At 43.2% G+C, this 22,743-nt stretch overlaps 1 protein-coding gene across 5 annotated transcripts in view; it reads left to right on the top strand.

Annotated features, from left to right (window-relative positions):
* LOC129834538 (transcription factor 12-like) overlaps window positions 1-22,743 on the top strand; it is a 98,564-nt gene that overhangs the window by 20,376 nt on the left and 55,445 nt on the right. For all 5 annotated transcript variants that reach the window (XM_055899630.1, XM_055899627.1, XM_055899629.1 and 2 more), the window contains exons 4-5: window positions 5,715-5,797; window positions 10,179-10,281. In XM_055899630.1, the coding sequence (XP_055755605.1) occupies window positions 5,715-5,797; window positions 10,179-10,281 (186 nt within the window). The remainder of the gene's footprint in view (window positions 1-5,714; window positions 5,798-10,178; window positions 10,282-22,743) is intronic.

The following is a 22,743-nucleotide window of genomic DNA, read 5'->3' on the forward strand; positions in this document are numbered from 1 at the left end:
TGTAGATTCAGTCATGTAAGGTGAAGAATGAGGCTAGCTTGTTTACGTTTTCTGTATTGATGTTTCACTCCTAGACTATGTCTGGAGGACGTGTTTCCTCTCTGAGGAGGCAGAGCACAACTGGTAAAGACATGGTAATGCCTCGGCAGCCACAACTGTTTGCCATCATTTACGAGGTTGCTTCCCTGTAGGTCCGTATCGATTGCAGCCCGCAGTGATTCCACAAGCGATGCCCACTTGGTCTGAATGTTTGGTATCCTAGCAATTTGGCAAAGAAAAACTGTGTTTTCAGTTCTGCCAAATGACCTGGACATCACTTTGTGATGTCGCGTCTGGTGTGCTTGTTGTTTTTAGCAGTGGTCGTTCACAGTTGTGTGAAATAACAAATGCATTTCTTTTTTCAGTGGTGTTTGCCAGAAAACAGGGTCCGTTTGAACAATCGGTGCGGTGCGCTTTTGACTGTATGTCTGAGGGGATGTGGACACCTGCTCAACAATTAAACTGCAGAGGAGAGCAGACATTGCCAAGATTAATATTTGCCCTCCAATTCAAGGTTGTGTTCACGTGTTTGATTTGAGACGTGAAGGATATTACGTGTTTGTTCCTGACAGTCAGTTGGCAGTGATGTAAGCTCCGGTTCCCCACACTGAACACCTCTGTTCACTAGATCAGATCACTCAGAACATAACAGCACTGCTCAGTGACTGTGGAATATGTGGTTTCATGTGAGGTTATTCATAATACTAAACATTTGCTGTTCAGGCTACCTCATTTAAATTATGCTGTAGATTTTATTTGTATTTTGCACTTTGACACAGTTCCAATGTTTAGTGTGGCTTATTTTGATTAAATGTTCTTACTAGTTCAAGCAGAGTTACAATGAGTTGTTTGTCTGTATTCGGTCTCTATCCATAAATCTGTAAATAAACAATGTTGGAATTTCAATGATGTATACATTTTGTTCTTCAAGATGTTGGGTTTCCATACAGTTATGTAGCAGTTATGTCATAAGGTAGCAGTTGAAATGTAGGAATGTTAGCTACCATTTTTACATTTTTACTGTTGTGACAATCTCACTTAAAAAAAATAATTCAGTGCCTAGGATGTTGTGAGAAAGAGTGTGATTTTAACGGTGCTCCTAAGCTTCTCTTCCGAGCTCCTGTGTAACCGTGAATATATTTGCCACTGATTTCTTTAAATAGTGCAGACAGAGGTGTTGGTATGCATTGAGGAATTGATCACACATATGTAGTTCAGCTCGGTCTAGGCATACATGTAGATCAGCAAGACATTTCCTGTCCTTATTTTTCGGAGATTTATTTCCTCTGAAGAAACGGTAACCTCTGACAGGATAATAGCAGAAAACGTCTTTATTTTTATAAACCGAAAAGATTATAGACCCTAGAAATGCCGAGAAAAACAAGTTTAACTTGTTTTGTTGATGTTAAAAGCTGGTACAGGATGTTTTTATTAGACTATTCTGAAAAGAAAAGAAGGTTCTGGATCTGACTTTGTTCCTCGGCTGCATCGGCTCGCAGAGACTACAACGACTACAGAGACCACAGAGACTATAGAGACTACAACAACTATAGACACTACAATGACTACAGAGACCACAGAGACTATAGAGACTCTAGAGACTACAACAACTATAGAGACTACAATGACTACGGAGACCAGAGAGACTATAGAGACTACAACAACTATAGAGACTACAATGACTACGGAGACCAGAGAGACTATAGAGACTACAACAACTATAGAGACTACAATGACTACGGAGACCACAGAGACTATGGAGACTACAATGACTACAACAACTATAGAGACAACAATGACTACAGAGACCACAGAGACTATAGAGACTCTAGAGACTACAACAACTATAGAGACTACAACAACTATAGAGACTACAATGACTACAACAACTATAGAGACAACAATGACTCTAGAGACCACAGAGACTATAGAGACTCTGGAGACTACAACAACTATAGAGACTACAATGACTACAACAATTATAGAGACAACAATGACTACAGAGACCACAGACACTATAGAGACTAGAGACTACAACAACTATAGAGACTACAATGACTACAAAACTATAGAGACTACAATGACTATGGAGACCACAGAGACTACAATGACTACAACAACTATAGAGACAACAATGACTACAGAGACCACAGAGACTACAATGACTACAGAGACTACAACAACTACAAAGACTATAGAGACTACAAAGACTTCATAGACTACAAAGACTACATAGACTATAGAGACTACAACAATTACAGAAACTATAGAGACTACAGGCAAATGAGTACCAGGTTGTGTGTCAGGCTGCATTTTGAAATGCACATCACAAGGACTGTGACTGACTGACTGATCAGTTATTTTTATTTAGTTTTATTGCTAAGGGCTTCATAAAAGTATGCCAACCTAGACCTCTCCTAGGAGTTAGTCTCCTATATCCAGAGTCCCCTTCAAATGTTATTTTAATCAATGAACAAAGAATTGCTTTGATTTCTTCCTAAATACTAAACAGAAGAAAAGTTAAAGGGGGATATCTAATGACTGCCAGACTTGAAAACAGGATAGACAAAGATTTGCACACAGAGCAGTGCCCGTGCCAAGTTAAATCCATATTTAAATCCTCTACTCGACATACACTGCATGTAAATGAACATTCTTTGGCATAGGTTTATGCAGTGGGGGCACGCCAGAGAGCAAAATCCCACTTTAGTCAAACTGAAGCATTCATATCTGCATAATGTCTTTGTCTATTTCCTGTTCAATTCTATAATTGAGAACTAGGGTTGTGAAATAATTACAAGAGGGTCTTTGCCACACATATATGCACAGTTGACAATGTCGCTGTCAATGCAGTGCAGTATGATTCCATGTTAAGTGTGTGACCAGTGTGCTGGTTTGCGGAGTGGATATATGATGGAGTTTGTTCCAGAGCAGAGCAGAGCTGCCACAGATGGGGCTGACAGGTCTGCGTGCCATACCTCTGAACCTCTGAAGCCCCAGCAGCAGGACATGGGCGCCATGTTCCATAAAACCTGTTACACATCAAACGTGATGAAAGTGATGAATGGTAGGTGAATATGGACTGTATTAAGAGCAGATGAGACCTGGATGATATTACAGACAGGTGGAATTGATCTTATAATACATTTGTCAGGCTACAGTAATAGTATGCCTCTGTATTTTATCTGCTTAACTGTTGGTGTGTGTGTGACCTCAGCTACTGTAGCAGTGTCTCATGACGTTGGTTGTCAGTGATTTGGTGGGTGGTTAAATGGAGTGGCTGACTCATAACAGTAGAAACCACAGAGAGACGGTTCCTTCCTTCCAAGCCAAATGGAACCGATCCGAGTCCCTGGGCCACTTTCTTTCAAACCTTGTTGTCTGTTAGCTTAGAATTGACATCACAGATGTGCATTTAGATATTTCTTCCAGAGATATTAGTCATGCATTCCACATTAGAAATATAAGATAAAAGCCTAATTATTCCTCAGAGAAGGACTTCCCTGTGCTGTAGATACAAAATCCATATCCTTTTCCCTAACATTTCACCTATCAATAGCAGCTATATTTATGTTTCTCTAGAGAACAAAAACGATGTATACTCCTGAAGAAACGGCATAGCACAGAAGAATCAAAAACGACATCTGCACAAATACCACTGGTGTTTACATTCATAATATAACCAGCACATTCACACATTTATATTCGTTTGTTAACCTCTTGAAGAGAATGCTTAACAAAACGTGTCAAGTTGCTATTCCGTAGATGACTATTTTAGCATTATCTCCTCATTTGAAGACAACTCTACCGCTCTATGTTTGTCTCAATCAGTGTGAAGCATAGTGATATTGTGTTGTTCCTGGCTGGTGTAGCTATATCTGTAGAGAGAGGACCCTGGAGCACCAGGCAGGAGCTGGCAGTCAGGACAGCGACTAGAGACTGGAGCTGGTGACAACTAGTGCCCTAAAGAGCCAAGCAGGGTTGCACTACAGTCAGAGCCAAGTGCTATAGCTAGTGTGGAGTACAGCGTTTCCCCTTTTGGAATGTTATATTATTATGTGTAGTGTTAACATGTTATTTCACTTTTGAAAAGTGTATTACTGTGTATTGCTAGAGTATGCAAATGAAGGTGCCATGAGTTGAGTTGAGTTGAATTGACTGCTGCACTCTGTGCAGTTCTGCCAGCCTCACATTGGCCGGCCTCTACATTGTCTTTGGCACGGGGTCTAGCCCACACATCGTGATTGTGTGATGTAGGCCTAGTTCTTTTTCACGGTGGAAAAGTCTACTTCTCCCCTCGCTAAAGGGCCTGTTTGTTCTCCTCATGCAAATGCAGATAGCTGGTGTTTAGTGTGTGCCCAGCCATGCGGTCAAGTGGCACGGTTCAGGCAACCGAAGACTTTTGGTTTTTTGACACTAACATTTTGAAATTTTCAGCAAATTAAAGTGGATTACAGGCCCTCTGAGAGTCTGTGTTATGGTTTAACGGTTTGATTCATTGTATATACAGTTCCTTTAAATCTGATCTGTTATATTTTAGGGCGGAATCAAATGAATGGTATTGCAGTTTTCTGAAGCAGGGTGAAATGACAAAGGGAACAATCAATAACTTGCAAAATGTTGAGGTTACTCCCCCTCCTACAATTATGTAGCATACATGGGGCCGGGAGTGGAATGCTGTTACCTACAAAACAATATTGGCTCAAACAGCGTGAAGAATCTCAGAATCGTATCTCTTTACTGAGCAGGCTCCATAAATGTAATTTCGAAGGTCAGATATTATATTTGTTCATCACATAGCAGATGTTGAATTCATGCAATTGTGTCAACTTTATTGATTTATTTGTTTATCTATTATTTTATTTTGCTGTCTTTGGAAACATGGTGTTTTTTAAAATGAGTTTTATGAAGTTTCAGTGCTCAGCTGTTTTGATAGGGCTGGACTATACATCACTGCCAAATCATCCAGCTCTAGTGCTCTGAAGCACATTTTGAGCATGCACACATGCTAAGGGGTGCACATTTTTTCGTCCGTGATTTATGTAAACCAAAATAAATGACGCCGTGAAAATGTGCCTGACACTCGTAAAGCAGCACAGCCTTTGAATAGAGGTATAACAGATTAGTCACTTTCTTCTACTCTTGCTCTGTCGTCTGTCCTCCTGCCAAGAGACTGGCAGCATGCTCGCTCGCCCAGGGACAGACATGACTGTAGATGTACTGTTATGTCTTTTGTTAAACCAGGCCCCTGGAGAACTGAGAGGCCATTGCTATGAGACATTAGACGTGTGAAATATCTCTGCCCTGTTTGATTAACTGCAGCCTTCGCTTTTTGATTCAAGAGAGATCATAAAGAAATGAAAAAAATCACTTTTGGATAGCAATGCAACTTTGCAATTAATTTGTTATATCACATTTTGAATAGTGTGTATGTCTAATTCAGTTCCTCTAGGGGTACACTGGTTCCTTTCCTGTGCTGTATGGCCCCTCTCTTTATGTGTTTGTTTATATGTGTAACCTGTCACTCCAGCTCTGTCTAACTGTTAAATGTCTATGTGTGTGTTCTTGTGTGTGAGTGTGAGATTAGAGAGAGTCTGTTTATGTGTGTGTGTGTATGTTGGTGAGGAGTCTGAGGACACGCTGCTGATGGAGTTGTGCATCTCTTCTTCTGACAGGTATGGATGAGAGGCCAGGCCAGGCAGCATCCTCTTGGGCCCCAGGTGGCCAGTCGTCCAGTCCTTCCTACGAGTCCTCCAGGGTAAGAACCCTGGCCCACTCACTCCCCGTGCACTCCCTCACCTCACCCCTCTGTCTCCCTCTGCCTGGTCTTTCTGCACCACATCATTTAACACTCATTACATCAACGTGTTACATTACATTCACAGCTCACTGCAGAGGCAGGGAGGGAGAGCGCACCAGTCATATTGTGTGACCTGTAATTGGCATAATTTCATTTTCCAGTATGACCACATTGCATGGCACCAATATCCTCTTAAGTGATGGGTTTAAATATGTTGTCATTTGCGTTGGATTATTTGCGCTAAGCTGAAATATTAAGCATTTGTCAGGGGAAGCTGATTAATGTTGTGAGCTTTGGAACATTATGGCTACATTGTGGAATTTCTGAATTGGGGGAAATTACTTCACCATTTACCATCTGTGCCTATATTAGGATTTAAGGTGCAAACTATATTTATGGTAGTGGACATCAATGGAAATATTGTTTGTTTTGGTTGATTGAAATTATAACTGTGACTAATGTTTATATTAGGTCATGAATATTCCTTAGAAATGATTTCAGTACCAGCAACGAGTGATTAATTCATTATTTCCATTAGGATTTCCAGACTCTTATGAAATATTTTGGCAGTAATTCAAATGTTATTTCAGATACATGATCAGTTGCATTGAAGTCATCATGCATCATGCAAAAAGATAAAAAATAGAATGATGCATGACATGAACTGGTTCGTATGGCATTTCTGCTCAAAGTGTGAATATATATTCTGTGTCTCTGTATTTGTTGTTTGTCTCCTACACCATGGTGGTTCTGGGTGCCCTGTATGAATTTCATTTAACGTCAATCTCCTGTCACTTTCCATCAGAAATCAGTTAAATGTCAGGTCTGCTCGGCCCGCATTACCTTGTTTATTTTCCAATGCCCTTCCCGAATGAACCTCTACAGGCTATGGTTCCATCGGCTGCCTGATCGGAATTATAAGATGGAGACGTTTGAGATATCTTTGCTTTAGGTGCATATAAATCAACGTTTCTGACATTGCAAGGGGCGGGCATCAGTAAGCAGACAGCTGTTTGTGCCTCCATACTCTACGCACGGATGCACACACATATATCAGAGAGCCAGAGAGATGGGGTTGTTTGTCTAGGTTTTACAGATGTTTTATCAATGTGATTACTTGTGTAGGCCAGAGAAGAAGACTTGCTCTGAAATAACCATTCTCATAATAGGGGATGGTATTTCTTCTAGTATCTCTGCACAGCAAATTGCAGGGTCCTCTTAACTTACACCTTATACCAAACCATTTATTTTGTTATTGGCAGCGCATACTATTTGGGATATTTTGTAGACATAATTGAGAGTGAGTATGGACACAACATACCTACTTTACACTGCCTGGTGTCCAGCCTGTCAAAGATTCATCCGGATGACTTTGACCAAAGAGAATGGAGCCAATCTCTTTAATCCCCAGGCACATTTGATCTCTGCCTGCACCAGTACGTCTGTCCATTCATCACTCTGTCTGTCCATCCAGACCACGGTGTGCTATGTCTTTGTGCCTCTGCTGCCCCACACTCCTGCGTCATATTCACGTTAAAGCAGTGTACCTAAAATGCAGTTACAATGTTTACTAGCAATGTGCTGAGTGCACAGATAAATAGCCTGCAGCAGCACACATGCACAGATACTACTTAGTACTACTTGGTTGTTATCCAGTGGTATTTATAGCACAATGGCACTTATTCCCAAATAAGAGGAAGAGTGTCCTCTGATTTTGAGATGTGGTTTAGATCTTCATCTGAGATTTGATTTGTAAATAAAGGGAGTATTAGGTTAAGCAGTGTGTTTCTAGCCATAGAGCTGATGCCCTGTCGGAAGACAGGGAGGAGTCTAGGAACAGAACCCTTTAAATCCATTAAACAGTAGACAAGCACTTATCTACGGTTCAGCTTTTGTCTCAAAAATCGTATTTCCATCATTCTCATTGTAATGTTTCATAAATTGTGTTCAGCAACTCATACTAAGGAAGGTTTCCCAAAATAAACGCTTTTCGGAAAAGCGCGTTTCTGTTATTCAAGGAGTTCAGTGTAGTGTGTCTGTCCGAGCGGGGCCTGCTTGGGTGCTTCAAGCTAACAGTGTATGATTAGTGGACTGTGAACAGACTCCAGCCCTCCATGCTGACCTTGGCTTCCAGCCAGCCAACGTATCATGGGCAGTTGTGGCTGCAGGCCGGCCGTCTGACAGCCAGGGTTGTGCCCAACGCCACCGCACGCCCCAGCCCTGCCGCGACACTCACCCCGTACACGTCCATCACACCCGTATCATGCCTCCCCAAGTCACCGCGGTGCAGCCACACATTCACCTGGGACAGCACACACCATCTAGGAGATGACTTTTTAAACGCTGTGGCGAGGGATAGGGGCAAGGCAGGAGCTGTGGCCTGCATGCTTAAGTAGTGATTTGACAGTTATGTAGCCGGCGGTAACTGGCCCCGTTGGTCGCAGTGACAGCATGTGTTAGTGTCTGGGCCGACGTAGCCGAGCGGTGTTTGTAAATGATGAGGGTTCTGTGATTGATGATCTAATGGTCCCAGAGGAGCAGACACAGGGTGGGCTGGGTAGTGTGATCTCACCCTGACCATTATCCCCTCTGCCTTTCTTCTCTCTGGTCCTCCCTACCTGCCCCTCCTCGCTGGCCTTTTCCAGCTCTGTGGCAAGCTCTGTGGCAGCTGTCTCTACCAGGGAAGAAAAGACCAGGAGGAAATAGAGGACTGAGATGTCCAGATTCAGTCGTTCATTACTTATTACTCTTTGTTTTATTTGGTGAAATGTCAGTTGAAACACACCTGGGGAATTTGATTTGTAGTGCAGGAGAGGTTTGTATGGGTTGTTGCCTGCCTGCCTGCCTGTGTGTGTGTGTGTGTGTGTGTGTGTGTGTGTGTGTGTGTGTGTGTGTGTGTGTGTGTGTGTGTGTGTGTGTGTGTGTGTGTGTGTGTGTGTGTGTGTGTGTGTGTGTGTGTGTGTGTGTGTGTGTGTGTGTGTGTGTGTGTGTGTGTTTCCGAGCCTCTCACAGAGGTGGTGTTATTAGTGAGTCCGTTCATGGCGTGATTAACGGGGAGCGCGGCCTGGCAGGAACACAATGGGGAATCTCTGTGGATTCCCTCGACACAGCACAACACTCCATTGCCTTTGAAATTACTCCATCACCGTCCGCTCACAAAAAAAGATGGATAATAAGATTTACTTTTTTACTGTATGTTGAATGCAGAGGGTACGAGTTGGGGGAAAAAAGCTCTATAGAAATTCTTGTCCAGTGCTGCTCGGTCCCTCCGGTGGGAGTTAATGTAGTTTGGAAGGACGCATTTGACTGGAGCGCAGGAGGATTTTCACAGGGCCTGGGATTAGCACTGCTACAGAGTATCTTTTATTGCAGGGGACCCTGAGTTTTCAAAGACCATACTGTGACCGATATTTAGACCTAAGCTCCTGAAGCTGATAACTGTCATGAAAGGCCACAGGAGAAAAAGGCAATTTTTTAAGCTGCAGGTACCTTGGTCGGATGGAGGGAGGCAGTTTTCCCCGTCATAGGATATAATACCCTGTTATTAAATGTTTTAAATTAAAATCAATATTGTCACAGTATATAGAGGTTTTTAATTATCGTAAGTGAGTAAGATTTGTTTTCATTCATAGACCAAAGAAATCCTTAAAAATACAAAGCCGCATGTGTTGTGTTTAGTGTTAGTGTTGCTTGGCAACGTTTTGAGACTTGCTGTCTTTGGCTAAACAAATACACCACCTAAAAGGGTTATGGGGGAAACATTTTAAAACTGATCTTGGAAATGGGTATCGCATTTTATGAGAGGTTTGCTAGGATCTCTTGGACTGGTTCACGACAGCCTCTTGTAGGACATTGGAAGATGAATCTCTGCAACTATGCCTTAGAATTGACACAAGTGAATGATGCTGTTATGTATCCATTTGGACTAAGGGTTTTTCCTAATCGTTTTTCATCCATATGTGAATGTGCTTGTTTGTGCATCATGCATGTTCTGATCCATGTAAAGTGTGTACAATTAACATGTCAACGTGTCTTCTCTCAAAAAGCCCATTGCCTCTTCAGATCCACATAATTACATGTGCATCATTAACCTTGTATTTTCTAATCCTGAAACGTGGCATATGCGTTGACAGGCTCATCAGGGTTCTGTATTACTGCTTTTACAATCAGTCAGAGATTAAAAAAGTCATTTTTAATGACGGAAAGGAGAAAACTGTACAGTTTCAAGGGACAGTTGACCAATTGTACTCTCCTTCCTCAGTAATTAGTGTACTGTCATAGCACTCAATTAGCCAAGCAACCTAATAATGTGTTTAATACTCTGATCTCTCCCCCCCAGGGTCTGGCAGACAGCCCTCATTATGGTGATCATATGAGTGACAGTCGATTAGTGTCCCATGAAGGATTGTCCCAGACACCTTTTATGAACTCCAGCATAATGGGTAAGTAGGTGCTTCTCAACGCCTCACCCCACACATGCCCACAGGTCTCAGCGATCCATTTTATTTATTTTTTTAAACTCCCTTTAGCCCTGTGTGGACAAGGCATGTCACGCATCTGGAAGTGGCAGACCTCACAGCCGCGCTAGGTCAAGCAGTGTTTTTCCACCTCCTCTCCTCTCCTCTCCTCTCCTCTCCTCTCCTCTCCTCTCTCGCCTAACTTCACCCTCTCTCTCCTCATCCTGTGGTGACCGTCTTCAGAAGTTGACCCTCCCCCAGGGTGGAAGTCACGCCATCAGTACAGTTTTCCATCACAAAAGACTGTCTTCTAGCTATCAGAAAAGCCACCGGCAACTTCCAGTGGCAGGGGAGGTGGTGTCTAAGGAAGGGGGGTTAACCAAACAGATGTGCCAGAGACCATTTCATACAAAAACAGCCCACCATCACCGTTGTGGGATATCATTTAGGATTTCTAATAGATGCTTGAATGGCAGGTGATCTGTGATGGTTTATGCAGACTTAGCGTTTGGGTTTGTTAAATCATGCGTAGCCTAATTGTGCTGCTCTGATGTTTCACCACCACCTCCATTTGTCTGCTAGCAGCAGCAGTATGATAATTCCCTTCCAAATAAAAGCCTTTATTTTGAAGCCAGTAGTGACTCCATTCAGATTGGGAGGCTTTTGGAGATTTACGAGATTGAATTTACTGTGCTGGTCCCAGTATATAATCACTGTTGAGTATGAACAGATAAGAATGATGATCACTGGTTAAAAAAATCCCCATCATAACACCATATTATAGATTTATCAAACCTAAGTGGTGGGTTAGAATTTCTAAAGGTTATTTATTCCCCCTGATGTGATAGATACATTCTAACAATTAAAAGCTATATATTACACTGGCCTTTCTCCTGGAGTCATTGTGATGTGTTAGCACATGACAGTTTTATGGGCAACTGAATCCCCAGCTCATTGTAAGATTGCCCTGGAGACTGGTTGCCATGCAAGGTGAATAGTTTACGGATGGGTGCTGGTGCAGGAGACGACTGAAAATGAAATGTTATCTTTGTGGCGATTGATCACAGGATGCGTTTGGGAGGGTGGTCTCCTCTCTGTTCTTCGGCTCTGGCTGTAATTATGCTTATAAGTGGCAGAATATAGAAATGATCTGCTGCAATGATGTGTCAGGGCATTAGACAATCTGATTGTGGGCCTAAATAGCCTGTGCTTATCAGAGGCTGGGATTGGAAGATGAGTCTGATCTTCAATAAAATTGAATTTCAGCAGTAATATCTGGGATTTACATGGAATTACCTAGTTTGGAGCGACATTATTAAATCAAGCCTGAAAGGTTATTCCTCACAAATGAAAGAGGTGGAACAAGCATGCAGGGACATTATACAATTATGCATTACAACTATACACGCGGAATTTTCAAGGGAACCCTCTGGTTGTACAGTACTACGTGACCCATGTTTGTTTGATCTCATCATTGGAGTTTTAAAACCGAGCCATGGTCATCTAAATGGATGATCTTAATCCAAATCTCAATTGTCTGCAGTTTCCTTCGACAAACATTTGGATGATGTAGACCCTTTGTTTAGATACCTCAGTGTATGTGGTTACTCAAGACATTTAAAAGAAGAGAACATGTTTTGTAAGATTGGAAGCATAGGTTCAATGACTCACTGACACATTTACTGAGCTGTATTTTTGGTATTGTATTTGGCATTGTATACGAATGGATATTGTTCTGATTTGAGTGTTTATATTATTTAAGTGTGCCGTGCTTTACTGATAGCTCTGCAGGTGGAAAGGGACAATGCCCTTCCTTACACACTGCTTTGTGTGTGTGTTCAGACCCATGCAGTCATTGGCTTCGACAGACCTGACTCACAATGACCAGGAAACCTCATACGAAATGTTTTTGAGCAACATCTAAATCAGCTTTAGTTTAGATAAGAAATCTTACCTCCTAAGACGTACTTAGTCGAAGAAAAGCCAGCAAGCCATTGTCCTGATTGTATTGTGTGTGTGTGTGTGTGCATGTTTTTGTCTTTGTATTTTATTTCATGGTTTTAAATGGAACAGAGGAGACGGTTGGCTCAGACCTGACTACATCATTCAACCAAAGAGAAGTATGACATGTTGAAAGCAGCTTGGGGTTATTTGAGGTCAGCTATTGTGTATGATAATGAACATGTTACAGTTGTTAGTGCCCAACAGATGGCTGGAAATGACTGTTTATTTGACATTATATTTTAATGACAGTTACCAGCAGAATATGCTGCATGACTTGAATAATGGAGGCTCATTCTAGAGGTCATCTTTGGTTCATTGGGGCTTTGTGTTTGTACAGCTTGGGAATAGTAGAATAACAAATGAATAGTAAACTGTGTTGTAAATATACATTCAATGAAGCTTTTCATATGTAGCTACATGTATGGGGGCGGCAGGGTAGCCTAGTGGTTAGAGCGTTGGACTAGTAACCGAAAGGTTGCAAGTTCAAATCCCCGAGCTGACAAGGTACAAATCTGTCGTTCTGCCCCTGAACAGGCAGTTAACCCACTGTTCCTAGGCCGTCATTGAAAATAAGAATTTGTTCTTAACTGACTTGCCTAGTTAAATAAAGGTAAAATAAAAAAAAATGGGAACAGGAGTACCCAATGTCTTTCAGGAATCAGATATGAATCTACATGAGTAGATGATGATTAGAATTACCCCCTCTTGCCTCATGTGATGGCCTTATTGTCTGTCCCTCACGAGTAAAGCCTTTGGGTTGGAGGGTGAGGAATGTGGATTAGGATGAGGAGAAGGGCAGGGTGTCGTGTGAGCTCCCAGTGATGGCACCAGCAACCTCTCTTGGGGCTAACGCAGTGCCTGTGTCAGAGCGGGTCAGGTGGTCTGCCCCCCCTCCACCCCCACTCTCCAATCCTCTTACTGCACGACGACACATCCTCCTCAGCACGCTACACTATCCATGCATACAGTAGTGCAGTATCAGCTCACTGTCTCGCTCAGAAGGCCATGTAGATCCCTCTGACTCAATCACTGACTGTGTAGATGACGAGGTGGTGAGCAACACGGACATGCTGCTCATTGTGTTTCCATGTTTGTAAGAATGCAAATGCTGCTCCTTGACAAAATCCATTAAACAGTAAATAATGGTAAGCAGCAAACAATGTGGGAAAGGATGGAGCGAGTATTATAATGGAACGACTTCTTCAATCCCATCCAGTGTTACAAATGCAATATTCTTAGTATTTACAACTCCCACTGAGGTTCTAGATTTATTAAATACTTATATCTCTGCTCCCTTTTCACCCATATTCTTCTGTTCACTCTATATTCCATGTAAGGAATCCTAGAACAAGTTCTAGAAGCTCTAAGGTAAAAGATGATTATGGCCTATGTCCAGCCCTCCTTGCCCTGTCTCTCTCCTGGCTGAGGATGTGTCCTGGCTGCCTGAAAGTGTTTCTCTGTGGGAGGAGTGGAGAATGTTGCATAACGCTGACTGTGAGTAGTTGTTTGAGGCAATATTTAATAAGCACTAATCCAGCTTTAGATTAAATAGAAATATGCATGCAGATAGGGAATCCTGCCTCTTCAGCGGGTGTAGTATTTACTGGTCAAACAGATTATGATCACAAAGAGAAATTGGTTTAGTCTTTTGTTGATATTCAAGACACAAACAGTAACAGTTGGCAAGGCAAAACACACTTGTTTTGGCTTTGGGTCATATAGTATGTATCACTTGAAATATAGTCTCACAATTAAGCAGATTAAATGGTATTATTGGGATGGGAAAATCTTTCTGCTTTATTATAAAACTAAATCAGAAGAAAGATCCGGCAGAAAGTAATTTAGTTGTTTGGACATGATTTAGAAAGATTGCCTCTAGGCTTAAAAAATCATTTTGTAACCTGTCTCCTCCTCTTCATCTACACTGATTGAAGTGGAATTAACAAGTGTGTCACATTCCTGACCTTATTTCCCTTGTTTTGTATTTATTTAGTATGGTCAGGGCGTGAGTTGGGGTGGGTTGTCTATGTGTGTTTTTCTATGTTGGGATTTTGTGTTCGGCCTGGTATGATTCTCAATCAGAGGCAGCTGTCAATCGTTGTCCCTGATTGAGAATCATACTTAGGCAGCCGGGGTTTCACGTTTGGTTTGTGGGTGTTTGTTCCTGTGTCAGTGTTTCGCCACACGGGACTGTTACGGTATGTTCGTTTGTTGTTTTGTATTGTGTATTGTTTTCGTGTGTATTAAATATCATGGAAACTTACCACTCTGCACATTGGTCCTCCGATCCTTCTCGCCTCTCCTCGTCCAATGAGGAGGACGAAATAGACTGTCGTTACAGAAACACCCACCACCAAAGGACCAAGCAGAGTGGGAAAGGACAGCAGCAGCAGCGGAAAAAGACACAGGACTCATGGACTTGGGAGGATATTCTGGACGGCAAGCGACCCTGGGCTCAGCCAGGGGAATATCGCCGTCCCAAGGCAGAGTTGGAGGCAGCGAAGGCAGAGAGGCGCTGGTATGAGGAGGCAGCGCGGCGACGCGGTTGGAAGCCCGAGATTCAGAAATAGACTGTCGTTACAAAGTGACATCAATAAGGGATCATAGCTTTCAGCTGGATTCACCTGGTCAGTCTATGCCATGGAAAGGGCAGGTATTCCTAATGTTTTGTACACTCAGTGTATCAAGGGAAGGGTATAAAACAATTTCTAGAGTGTTGAAAGTTTCGAAGAGCACAGTGGTCTCCATCATTGGGAAATTGACAAAATATGGAACTACCCAGACTCTGCCCTAGTGTCACGCCTTGACCTTAAGAGATCTTTTTTATTCTCTATTTGATTTGGTCAGGGTGTGATTTTGGGTGGGTATTCTATGTTCTATTATTTGTATTTCTATGTTTTGGCCGGGTAGGGTTCTCAATCAGGGACAGCTGTCTCGTTGTCTCTGATTGAGAAGCATACTTAGAAAACCCTTTTTCCCACCTGTCTTTGTGAGAAGTTGACTTTGTTTGTGGCACATGGCATTAAGCGTCACGGTTGGTTTTGTATTGTTTATTGTTTTGTCGGTGTCATTTCTAATTAAAAAAGAAAATGTACGTTCACCACGCTGCACCTTGGTCCTTGTCTTACAACGGCCGTGACAGGCCAGCATCCCTATGGAACGCTTTCGACACTTTGTAGAGTCCATGCCCCGACGAATTGTGGCTGTTCTGAGGGTAAAAGGAAGTGGTGCAACTCAATATTAGGAAGGTGTTCTTAATGTACATGCAGTACATATGAGTGGTTCTATATCTTCAATAAACGGCATTCTGAATTCTGCTGGCCCTGTAATGTTTCATTTTTCAGAGTAGCCAGACATATGGTGAACGATAGCTATACTTGTATCTGCTCCTACAGTGAGAGCATGACAGGACTCATTGAGTTGTATTTCCTGAGAGCCCTATGTTGGTTCATTGGGATGACTATATGAGTACCAGACTAGGATCTTATTTCCTGCTGAGTTTCTTCTCTTACTGTAGAACTGAGAGGAAACGTTTAACAATCTGATGCAATTTGAACTATTGGTACAGATAAGATAAATAGACTAGTAGCAGTGTGATTTTTGTTAAGCCTTTTCTGTTGAGTAGAAGCACAGAGCCTATTCGCCCACCTAGGTGAGGAGGAAAGGTGTTGAGGGTTACTGTACGCTGCTTCAGGTGCCAGTTTAAATAAGTCCTCCACTGATTTCTCACTTCAAGTCTTGGCTTTGAGCTTCTTCATTCACTTTGGGTGAATTCTATTCAAAATCTTTTTGGCGGTGTTTGGTCTTTTTCTTCAGTTGGGCATAGACAAGGTGTAACGGCTTTCTTCCTGGGATGAAGGAGAGGACCAAAATGCAGCGCAGTTAGTGTTCAGCATGTTTAATATGACGAACTGTGAACACTTACACCAATACAAAACAACAAACGTGAAAACCGAGACAGTCCTATCTGGTGCAGAACACAAACACAGAGACAGGAAACAACCACCCACAATCCCCAACACAAAACAAGCCACCTATATATGATTCTCAATCAGGGACAACGATTGACAGCTGCCTCTGATTGAGAACCATATTAGGCTGGACACAGAAACAGACAAACTAGACACACAACATAGAATTCCCACCCAGCTCACGTCCTGACCAACACTAAACAAGCAAAACACATAAGAACTCTGGTCAGGACGTTACACAAGGCCTATATGTACCATTAAAGACAGAGGCTAGGAAGAGCTATTGACTTTCAGCCTGGCTCTCAGATGGCACTTGGTAATCACTGCTTCATTTCGCAAGACAGGATTTATTCCGTGAGTCACGTTGATGGCTGTGCGTCAAAGAAGAAGAGAAAGAAGGGGAAATGTCCTACAAGGACACCCAGAAACATGAAACATCGTTGCTGTCTTTTTATCACTTTTCTCTTTTTTTGCAGCAAAAAATCTGTTGCAACCTTCCTCTTGACAGTTGAAGTAGGTTTGGTGACCATTGTTTGCTGAGTGTGTTGAAAGTGATTTAATGAGTTTGAGTATGAGAGTTAGTGTGTGTGTATAGAGTATGTATGTAGAGTACGTATGTATACAGTACCAGTCAAAGGTTTGGACACACCTACTCATTCAAGGTATTTTCTTTATTATTCTGCATTGTAGAATAATAGTGAAGACATCAAAACTAGGAAATAACACATATGGAATCATGTAGTAATGAAAAAAGATGACAGCTTTGCATACTCTTGGCATTCTCTCAACCAGCTTCATGAGGAATGCTTTTCTAACAGTCTTGAAGGAGTTCCCACATATGCTGAGCACTTGTTGGCTGCTTTTCCTTCACTCTGCGGTCCAACTCATCCAAAACCATCTCAATTGGGTTGAGGTCAGGTGATTGTGGAGGCCAGGTTATCTGATGCAGCACTCCATCACTCTCCTTCTTGGTCAAATAGCCCATACACAGCCTGGAGGTGTGTTTTGGGTCTTTGTCCTGTTGATAAAGAAATGATAGTCCCACTAAGCGCAAACCAGATGGGATGGTGTATCGCTGCAGAATGCTGTGGTAGCCATGCTGGGTAAGTGTGCCTTGAATTCTAAATAAATCACAGACAGGGTCACCAGCAAAGCACCTCCACACCATCACACCTCCTCCATGCTTCACGGTGGGAACCACACATGGGGAGATAATCCGTTCACCTACTCTGCGTCTCACAAAGACACGGCGGTTGGAACCAAAAATCTCACATTTGGACTCATCAGACCAAAGGAAAGATTTCCGCCAGTCTAATGTCCATTGCTGGTGTTTCTTGGCCCAATCAAGTCTCTTCTTCTTATTGGTGTCCTTTAGTAGTGGTTTCTTTGCAGCAATTCAACCATGAAGGCCTGATTCACACAGTCTCTTCTGAAAAGTTGATGTTGAAATGTATCTGTTACTTGAACCCTGTGAAGCATTTATTTGGGCTGCAATCTGAGGTACAGTTAACTCTAATGACCTTATCCTCTGCAGCAGAGGTAACTCAGGGTCTTTCTTTCCTGTGGTGGTCCTCATGAGAGCCAATTTAATCATAGCGCTTGATGACTTTTACGACTGCACTTGAAGAAACATTCAATTTCTTGACATTTTCCGGATTGACTGACCTTCATGTCTTAAAGTAATGATGGACTGTAATTTCTCTTTGTTAATTTGAGCTGTTCTTGCCATAATATGGACTTGGTCTTATGCCAGATAGGGCTATCTTCTGTATACCACCCCTACCTTGTCACAACACAGCTGATTGGCTCAAATGCATTCAGAAGGAAATAAATTCCGCAAATTAACTTTTAAGAAGGCATACCTGTTAATTGAAATACATTCTAGGTGACTACCTCATTAAGCTGGTTGAGAGAATACCAAGAGTGTGGAAAGCTGTCACCAAAGCAAAGAAGAATTTCAAATATAAAATATATTTTGATGTGTTTAACACTTTTTTGGTTACTACATGATTTATTGTGAGTTATTTCATAGTTTTGATGTCTTCACTATTATTCCACAATGTAGAAAATAGTAAAAATAAAGAAAAACCCTTGAATGAGTAGGTGTGTCCAAACGTTTGACTAGTACTGTATGTGTGTGTGTGTTCAGCCATGTGACTGTCTGTATTAATAACTCTGCTGAGCTGCTACGATACACCCTCACGTTCCTCCACCGCACCTCATACGCTCTGTGTGTGTGTAGTACTATGAAAACAAATCTGATTAATATGACTAACTCACCACACACTCCCAGGCCTTCTGTCGTTAGACTTGATTTGGTGGGCTAATGGTATTTCCACGTTACGTCATGTCTGAAATGGCATGGGACTGTATTTCGCCTGAGTCACCCATGATGATCTCAGAGCTGTGTGTTGTGTTGCCTTCCAGTTGTTGAACATCATCCTAGGGATTACTGTGAAAAGTCCCCTAACTAACCTGCTTAACCACTGCTCATATTTCCAAATGAAATGAAATCAAATGAAATCTATTAAGTGGCAGTTAATGGAGTTAATGGAGCAGGGGAGGCTGTGGCATGGGCCCCAGAGATAGACTGGAGGCCCCTAGATGGGGACAGACAGTCTCCACCCTACTCTGTGGTCTGTGCTCCCACAAGCCCAGAGCCCAGGGCCCGTATCCATAAAGCATCTCGAAGTAGGAGTGCTGATCTAGGATCAGTTTAGCCTTTTAGATCATAATGAATAAGATTATATAAACAGATCCTAGATCGTAATTCCTACTTTGAGATGCTTTGTTGATATGGGCCCAGCTCCTCTCTCTGCCTGTTCCTCTAGAGACAGTGGTTACTGGGTTTCCATCTGATACCACTGGGACCATCACCAAATACCTTGGACTCCTAACCCTAATTAATTTGTAACAGATGAAATTGATCTGTAACAGATTTTTATTTTCATAGAAAGTGTTGTCTCCTATGTCAATTCATTTTTTATTTTTTTCATATAATTCCCTGGAGGAAAGTGCTTTTTAGTTTTCAGGCCAGAATATTTGGAGACTAGGTTCCACAGTCTCCTTTATTGAAAATGTGAGGCCTTCTCCATAGCTACACAACATAAAAAGCAGCCAGGCCTTGGATCAGTCTTAAAGTCTGTGTATAGGCTCAGGAAAAGTCCACAGACTGACATGCTTTCGCTGTTGATAGATGGACGAGAGGAGAGCAGTGAAAACTGAGTTTAAATCACAATCTGTCCTTGAAGGCCAGCCAACCCCTGTTAGTGTGTCCAAGACCCCTGTGACCATGTATCCAAGTGCATCAATGATTTTCATACAACAATTTCAATGTGGATGAAAGTACACCTTTTTTTAAAAGCAGCATTTCTCAGTATCCTTGGAACAGATGAATATCACACAGTTTAAATTGAACAGTGTCCAAGAATAGTATGTGCTGCTTGCCTTATCTGGGTAATTAAAGCTGTAATGCTTGCTGTCACCAGGAAAATAATTGTGGAGCCCATGCAGCACTAGTTTCTGAGATGTGCATCCTCATTGCCAGCCTGCAGAGTGTTCTGCAGTTAGCCCTCCTCTCTCTCCTCCTCTCTCTCCTCCTCTCTCTCCTCCTCTCTCTCCTCCTCTCTCTCCTCCTCTCTCTCCTCCTCTCTCTCCTCCTCTCTCTCCTCCTCTCTCTCCTCCTCTCTCTCCTCCTCTCTCTCCTCCTCTCTCTCCTCCTCTCTCTCCTCCTCTCTCTCCTCCTCTCTCTCCTCCTCTCTCTCCTCCTCTCTCTCCTCCTCTCTCTCCTCCTCTCTCCTCCTCTCTCTCCTCCTCTCTCTCCTCCTCTCTCTCCTCCTCTCTCTCCCCTCTCCCTCAGCTTTCTGCTAAATGAATTCTCCGTGCACAGAAGAATTGTTCTCATCTGTTTTTCCTCTCCTTTTGATGAAACGTAATGGGTTTCCAGGAAATGAAGTGATGCAGTCGTTTAGTGACAATGCAAAGTGTTCAGAGCATTTTGTTGCCTAGGGTTTTGTGCACAAGAGGGGCCATGACAGCTCCAAGATGTATTCTCCCTGCCTTTTGTGCAGCGGGGGGAAAAATCAATCTTTCTCAGTGCCTCGGTAGTGTCTTTTTCTCCTTTTTGTTTTTAATTGTTCCTTAAGGCTTATCATGGAGAACCAAATCTCACATGGCGCTAGCATCCCGAGCGTGTTTAACTGGTGCAGGTGTCGGTGTGCTCGCATTCTGTCCCGCGAGGGCCCCTCCCCCGACACAGGCTGTGATTGCGGCCAGGTGCTGCTCAGGTGTTCACCCGGGTACGTCTGCATTGTGGGTCACAGGTGCTGCCTAGGCTGCTCCTTCTCCTCTCCTCCGTCTGTCACTCACTCGCTCCTGCTTGCACCCCCCTTCTCTCTGATTGCGTCCCCCTCTCTCTCTGTCTCTCTCTCTTCTCTTTCTCCTGGTTACGCTCAAATTTGCCCACCCTCTGCAGCCTCCGCGGTAGAGGAGGAGGGGACACTGGTATGCCTTTGGAGTGTGGAGACGCACACACACACACACACACACACACACACACACACACACACACACACACACACACACACACACACACACACACACACACACACACACACACACACACACACACACACAGATGGTGAGCTGTACTCACAGGTGTGAATCACAGTAGATCATTAAGGACTGTGAGTGATTGTGGTGGTTGGTCCTTTAACCATACTCACTGTTAGCTCAACTGAACTAGAGATGGAATAGATTATATTATCCCTTTGTCTACTCCACTGGGTCCACATGATGAGAGAAGACTGGTTTGTATTGAATCCACTCTTGTGTGAAGGCACAAGGCCTTTTCTGCAACCATTTCAAACATATGTATTGCTACTTGTGATTTGTTTACTGGGTACTAAACAATAGGTGAATAAATTTGTTTTTGTATTGTTTTTCTGGGCATCTTTGAGTGTGTCTGGTGTTATTCTATGTGTCAGGCCAGCAGAGGAGGATAAAGAAAGAGGGAGGGGAGAGGAGGTGTGGTGCGCTGTAGTCTAGTGGATGTAGCCGGTCATTATGCAGAGCTGCAGGGTGCGCTTATCTGTTACTGTGCTCAGTGGAGCGTGAAGAGCTGAAGACGAGCTGAAAGGGCACAAATCCCTCTCCTCCATCCCGCCCCCCCCCACCGCCCCTCCCCTCCCCACCCCACTCACCCCCACCCGGTCCCTGTTCTGCCCTCCTCAGGCCCTGGCCCCAATGCTGTGGCCCTGGCCCCAGTGTGGTGTTGCCCAGCCCAGCTGCAGAGGGGAGTACCTGTCCAAGAAGGAGGGCCAGGGGAGAGGTGAGGTGATGTAACAGGTCGCTGAGGGGCAGCTACAGCAGCGGAGGGGTGATGACAGTAATTACAGGTCCAGCCAATCAGTACAGGAACATCTGGAAATATCATCCTCTTCCACTGCATGTAATATTGTATCATATTGTACATGATAGTCACCTCACCTCCTGATTCTGACAGCACAGCATACTGTACATCATCGTGAAATATTTCTGGTGTTGGTTTGACTGTGGATTATAAGCGTTCAGTAAAACCAGCTCTTCTTTTCATTCCCGTTTCATTAAATATATGGGCGTTTGATTGTTCAGTAATTCACATCCTGTCTTTTCCACGACTCCTCTACCTTGTGTCTGCTGTTTCCCTTGGTGACAAAGCCAACCCACTCCTGTAAAGCCCACCTAAAGTCAGGCAAGCCTATTCCCATAGAAATCTCTGTAATGCTAAATGACACATCAAAAAGCGTAGCTCGGTGCGTTGCTCAAATGTGAGATACCGAATCTACAGCAAGGAAGGATTTTCAGAATAGTGGAGGCAGTGTCTTACTAGGGGTTGACGACTGAATCATGAGCTGCCAGCATTTAGCCCAATCCCTTTATACACACATCTAAAGAATCTGCCTACAATCACTATTGGAAAGCATCCATACTTTTAGCAGAGACTAGGCATTTTCTCTCTCTCTCTGTCTCTCTCTTTTTCTCTCTCTCTCTCTCTCTCTCTCTCTCTCTCTCTCTCTCTCTCTCTCTTCTCGACCACTTCCTTTACCCTCCCTTCTCCCTCCCTTAGCCCCCTTTGTTTGCTCCCCCCCCCCCCACACCCCTCTTTATCCCTCATATTCTCTCTTTCTCTCTTCTGTAGATTTACTCTCCCCTTACGCTAGCAGGCAGCTGATGCCAATAAAAATGTTAGTGATTGTTAAATGAAAACACAAAGTTGAAGGGCAATGATTCATTAGGAAGGAATGCTGCCAGTGGAACAGCTCAAGTCTCCTGTCTCTACTACTGCACTGAATCTCCATCACAGACACACTCTTGGCTACTGTACCTCCATATATCTGTAGGAATGTGTCCGTCCGTCCGCTGGTCTCTGGCATTGTGCTCTATCTTGTTCCCTGAGGGAGAGTCTTGCCATGCTCCATGTCCAGCCAGGTCA

This window comes from Salvelinus fontinalis, chromosome 35 (assembly GCF_029448725.1).
Source record: "Salvelinus fontinalis isolate EN_2023a chromosome 35, ASM2944872v1, whole genome shotgun sequence".
Taxonomy (NCBI): Eukaryota; Metazoa; Chordata; class Actinopteri; order Salmoniformes; family Salmonidae; genus Salvelinus; species Salvelinus fontinalis.